This window comes from Orcinus orca, chromosome 3 (genome assembly GCF_937001465.1).
Source record: "Orcinus orca chromosome 3, mOrcOrc1.1, whole genome shotgun sequence".
Lineage (NCBI taxonomy): Eukaryota > Metazoa > Chordata > Mammalia > Artiodactyla > Delphinidae > Orcinus > Orcinus orca.
Window position 1 is genome coordinate 60,685,224 of NC_064561.1, and position 6,000 is coordinate 60,691,223.

Consider the following 6,000-nt stretch of genomic DNA (forward strand, 5'->3'; position numbering starts at 1 on the left):
AGAGCAGAAACTTGACCTCTGAGGAGGAGGCACTATCTCTGAGGGGCTGCCGTGAAGCTGGTTATGCAAGAGTTGGAAAGACTGTAAACAAGACTTTCCGCTGCTACTGCAAGGCAACTGCCAGGCATCGCCGCTGCTGGGCGGATGAAGCATGGCTGGGGTGATGCTCACGAGAAGCAGGAATAGGTAGCAGGCTCACAGGAGCAGCAAGGTCCTTCTCCTCCTTCCAGGCTTCCAGGCTCTGCCAGTTGGAGGAGCCTGATAGGAGCTAGCCGACAAGCCAACATTTGGTTTGTAGAAGCACACAGCCAAGCTTAGAAGGGTGGTGCTGAGGCTGAGAGATTATGACTCAATAGCTGGAATGCTGACCTCCCTAAAGCCTCTACTCACATATCTCACTGGGACCTGCCCTGGCTGCCCTCATGAAGACTGTGTGATCCAACCCTTTCTATAACCCTTCCCACTTCATTCTTCTCCTCAACACTCACCTAGCAGGTGCTTGTGGTTCTTCAGGTCATATTCCGTCTGCTTACCTCTATCTTAGCAGCACCGCAGTGACAGTTCTGTGAGAGCAGACTCATGCCCTTCACTTTGTGTTCCTCAGCTAACACCTGCTTCTATCCAGCTAGGAGGACTTTTTATTCTAGATCAGGGCACTATGGACATCTGTGGCCAGATAATACTTTGTTGTGGGAGTCTGTGCTGTGTATTGAACAATGTTTAGCAGCATCCTCAGTCTCTACCCACTAGATATCTGCCAGTAGCATTGCCCCTGCCGTGACAACCAAAAGTGCCTCCAGATTGTTCCGATTAAGACTCACTGTTTTAAATTTATAGCTACTCCATGCCTTGTGTGCGAACCAGTTAAGCATGTGGGTGTTGGTATCAGATAGACCAGGTTTGATTGGCTGTATCTTCACATATTACCTGTACTCCTTTGGGCAAGTCACTGAAGCTATGTGTCATTTTGCTTAAATGAAAAATAAACATAATAACCATCTCATGGGGCTGTCGTGCAGATTACATAAGGTAATGCGTGGAGAGAGTTTAGTACCTGGTACCTTGTATATACCAACCAGCCAACATGAGTGAGCAATAAATTATTATAATTCAAAGGAAAGCATCAATATAATTCTTGAGAAACCACCCCCAAGTTGGTTGTCAACATATGATGCCAAGTAAGTGGTATGTGTTCTTTTATTTGTTTTACTGAATGGGCTTTACACTGGCCTTGGGAATGAGAGGTAATAGCGCTCCTAAACTGTATAATGTCATAAGAATAACTGCCAGGTGCTGGAAACTGGGTTACTGATGACAGGACCCACTTGCAGTTGAGGTTGATTTAAATGCAGTTAACATATTGAGTGTAACCGTGTGATACTGCAGAAAAATAATAAACACTTATCAAGTAGTAAATGTCACTCTGATGCTTAGAGTCAACTTGCTGTTGGATTCATCTAATCGGTTTACTATCCCAGATGTCACCAAAAGGAATCCAACTAACAAATAGAGCTACATTGTCTTTCAGGCTCTGAGTGGTTTATTAACCTCAGTCAGAACTTGGCTATTGCTGAACCCAGAGCCATCCCTTGGGAACTTAGCATATTTAGATACTGCTTGAAGTGGTACATAGGGTCCATTTTGATGAGTAACACGAGAGCCCCAAGCTTTGTTATGGGGAAATAAATCTGGGTACCAATCCCAGCTCTGCCTCTCACCCTCCATGTACCCCTTTCCTCCAGGACTTCAGTTCCTCACCTTTAAAATAAACAGTTCAGATGCTGTTATTTGGGCTTCCCTCTTGATGAAGTACCAGCCCCTGCCTGGCCCCACCTCGCCATGCTCTCGGAAGTGTACAGCAGAAAGGAAGTCAAGAGTGGTGGGAGTGCTGTCTTCGGTGCACCTGAAGGATGCCTGTCAAATTCTCAAGCTTTCTTTCCATCCTTCCTAGGTACAGAGTTCTGCACAGTGGACATCATCAGGAATTTGAGAAACTGCCCATACACCATGACCCAGAATCCCTGGAACCATGCTTCTGATTGAGGACGTGGCTCACAACTAAGCCATTCATTCCCATTCATGTCTGCATGAACAGGATACCCTGGCATCTCTCCTGACCCTCATCACCACCAGTGAGGCATGGGGCAGTGGGACCAAGGGCCCAGGAAAGGTACATGGATGACAGGGTTGGACAGGATCCAAGGCCAGAGCATGGAGGATCTCAGAGTTGAGAAGGGACTTCAGGCACCATCAGATGCAGGCTCGCGGCCAACACAGAAGCAGAATCCTCCATAGCATCCCTGGAAGTTGGTCAGTCTTTGCTTGTACACCTCCAGGGATAGGAGCTCACTACCTCCTAAGGCAGTTCCTTCTATTGTGGAGAAGCTTTAGTTATAAGGAAGGTCTTTCCTTTGTTGGAACACAAATTTGTCTCTGCTCTAGTTGCATCTGGGAACAAGCAGTTGGCCCCTTCTTCCACTGAGAGCCCTTAAATATTGGAAGACAATGATCTGCCGCCTACCCACCCTTTTAAGTCTTTTCTTTGAACTCAACAGCTCCTATTTCCTCTCCGTTCTGGCCATCGTCCTCTGGACTTTCATTGGTGGGTGAATTAATCAAGGCTTTTATAATGAAATTAGGTTGATAGTAGTGCCAAGTGTCTGTCCAGAAGAACTGAATTATGACAAGTGAAGCATCAGTGTTTTTTGGTTCATAGACCTGAATGTTTTTCTTTTTTTCTTGGGGATAGATTTTGGAAACTCTGCTTAGGTTTTGGTTTGGATCCATTACCAGAAGGCATCTTTACAGCTGGTCTGGTGTGTGTGTGTGTGTGTGTGTGTGTGTGTGTGTGTGTGTGTGTGTGTGTGTCTGTGTGTGTGTGTGTGTGTGTCTGTGTGTGTCTGTGTGTGTGTGTGTGTGTGTGTGTGTGTCTGTGTGTTTAAAGATGACATTTTCTCATTGGCATACTGGCTGTGAGGTCATTTGAAGTAAATCTTGATTCACTCCCCTTCCATGACAATGGGGAAAGGACCTACATCTTTACCGAGAATGTCGATTGAGAATTGTCCTACAATTCAGATTTTGGGAGGGAAACTCAGTTGCTCCTATAAGACACCTTTTAGGGCCTTACTTTCTTGGGAAACTTCACTGGCGTCCTGCCTGTGAAGTTCCTGGGCTACCATTTTTCTACACCTTTTCCAGTATCTCATTTCCTCCAATCTCCTAAGGAGATGCTTCCCTAATGTCAAAGCTACCAACAAATGACTTTATGTTGGGGTGAATTATCCCCTCAGGTTGAGACTCTGAGGTTTTTCAGTTGCCTTTCTTTTGGCTGCTGATAAAAACCCTACTGAAGGGGTTAATTGCTGATCCTTATAGGGAAGCCTAGGGAACAGGCAATGTGGGGGATGGTTGGGAGCATACGTAACATGAACTACAAGATAAAGATGTGCCGTAAGTTTCTAACCTCACCAGTTCTCCTTGCCTTTCTACTTGGGCTGTTGGCCCCTCCTTCCTTCCCAAGTGATCTCAGAAGCGACAGTTGCCTCTTTCTCACTCATTTCATCCATGAGGGAAGAACTCATTAGCCCTCCCTCTTCTCTCTGTCCCCAGAAATGGTGAGAAGGATGGTCAGACTCCACATAGGATTAGGGTGACCAACACCCTGGTTTTAGCACCAAAAGTCCCACATTCTAGAAAACTTCTCAATCTCAGACAAACTAGGCTGGTTGGTCACCCCCTAGATGGAACCCTCCCTGTGCTGAGGGTTAAATAAGACTCCTCAGTGTTGCATTTCCTTTTTTTTCCCCACTTTTTCATGGAAAAGGCAGAGATGAGTGAATTTGGGGGTCCAGAGTTTTCCACATGCTGTCTTAATGTGGTCTCTCCTCTCATCAAAGCACAGAGAACTTCTTAGGGAAAGACTAAGACAGTCATAGAGCCAGCTCACAGTGAGGAGGAAAACGTTTAGTGCGTTGAGGCAGCTGGTAAACTTTAATACCTCCAAAGTCAATAATTTCTACTATTTAATACATACATGCATACACACATACATAAATACAGTAGGATTTCTTCCCTATGAAAAGTTTTTCTTCCCAGGAGCTTAGCAAGCATATCTGCTTATGCAAAATATTATTTCTCAGTGGCAGTCTCCCATATTAAATGGCAACTTGAACTTGACAGGGATCTATAGATTACAACATAGATGGGAAAATGAGACCTTACCATGTTACGGGTCCGTATCTTCTGGACTCTTTGGTCATGCTTGTGTGGGCCAGCCTATGAATGGTATCTGTAGAGGTAACATGCACCCTGGTTCAGGGAAAGGACAGCAATTGCAGGAATAGGAGCCCTTGCCATTGTCAAGAAGAAGGACCCCTTTGCGGAGAGGGCCTCACAAGCAAATTCTGCTGTCTCTTTGGAGCAGAGCTGGGATGGTGTGGGTGATGCACCAAATGCTCACATTGGAGCTTCACAGAACAGAAGCAGGCTTGCTCTATCTGGACAGCTACTAGCCTGGCATTACTTAAATCTCTGGCTCCCAGGAATCTAGGTAATATGGCATGTGTGTGAAAGCCTCAGAAGGAGGAGACTTGGAGCTTGTCAAGGAAGGAAGTACTTTGCTGTCTTCTCTGAGGACATCCTCTTTCAGAAAGCCTGCAGTGTCATGAAGGGATGCTCCCAGAGAGAAGGGCCCATGGCCCCAGCCACATCTGCCAGATTGGCCTTGACAGTCACTGGGGTGACGGATGCTGCAATTAGACTGCCCCATGCCCGGGATAAAGGGGGTTCACCTGTGCTGCTTTGCACCTTGACTCTCCAGCCTACAGGGCTGTCCAGGTAGAAGCCCTGAAACTCCCTATCCAGCTCATGATCAGCAGCTAGGAAGCAAAAGGGATAAAAACCAACTTCAACTAACACTCAAGTATATGTTTGCAGAAAAACTCGTTCTTTCTGAGACTTCACCTTTTCATCTCACCAGCATTTCCACTTCATGCTGCTAACTTGCTCTGTCCTGAAGCAAATTTCTGTCTAGCTGGGGGATGGGGATGTGGGCATGGGGGTGGATGAGGGAGGGAAATGGGGTGGATTGCTGGGGAGTGGCTATCATTAAATAGACTTTGTTATTTTCTTCAAGTAAGGACAAAAGTAATGTCTTCTTGGTGCTGTGCTGTCTACCCGTTTTTCTCTTTGGTGTTATATCTCTCTTTGGTGAGAGAGCAATATTGCCTTTCTCTTTTTCTGTATTACTTTGCTTTACTCTAGTCAAAGTCCTTACTGTAATAGCTGCTCTAGAGGGGGGAAAAAAAAAGACTAATGCACTTACCTCTTCTAGTCATAATTTGCAATCTCTTTTCCATCTAGCCTAGAAAACTGAGGCCAAATATTTGGTTTGAATTTAAACAAATCAGGGATGGATTTGAAGGCTTGAGTTTGGGACACCATGTCACTTTGGGCCTTAACCAGCACTTGCTTCACTTATGTCATCTGCAAAATGGAGAAAATCTCTGAGCTGGTAGGATTGTTGAGTGTTCCAACATGTGTCACCCAAGTATTTTTACCAAACGTGTGTCCTGCCTATACTGTTATTTACTTAATATTTTTATTTAAGTCAATTCAAGTTTTCACTTACATAAATTTATCTTAGAAAGAAACACTGTATCAGTACCCCAAGTAGAAATTCAGAATTGCCATTAATAGAAAGCAGCCATAGAGAGGAATCAATGAAAGCAAAGCAAGATTATTAAGTTCTAACGGGAAGCCAACGCACAGAGCCTCCTCTCTGCTTCCGAGTTTGAAAGGGAGAGTGTCAGAGAGCTGTTAAGGCACCTGCCTCCCACGAGGGGTTCTTTAAGCCGAGAAGAGGTGAAAGGGAATTTACCAGAGAGAACTCCCAAACTTTATGAGCTAATGTGATTTCATGACAAGCTGCATTCCACATATTGTGGCAGCATAGAGAGAAAGGAAGTGAAACTGCTTATATTTTTAACTACTGTTATA

The 6,000-nt window shown here is 45.1% G+C and overlaps 1 protein-coding gene across 2 annotated transcripts in view; it reads left to right on the plus strand.

Moving 5' to 3' along the window:
- The window catches only part of HTR4 (5-hydroxytryptamine receptor 4), a 322,803-nt gene extending 319,866 nt beyond the window's left edge, over positions 1-2,937 (plus strand). For both annotated transcript variants that reach the window (XM_049708053.1, XM_049708054.1), the window contains one exon: positions 1,952-2,937. In XM_049708053.1, the coding sequence (XP_049564010.1) occupies positions 1,952-2,039 (88 nt within the window). In that variant the 3' untranslated portion in view covers positions 2,040-2,937. The remainder of the gene's footprint in view (positions 1-1,951) is intronic.
- Positions 2,938-6,000: the final 3,063 nt, after the last annotated feature.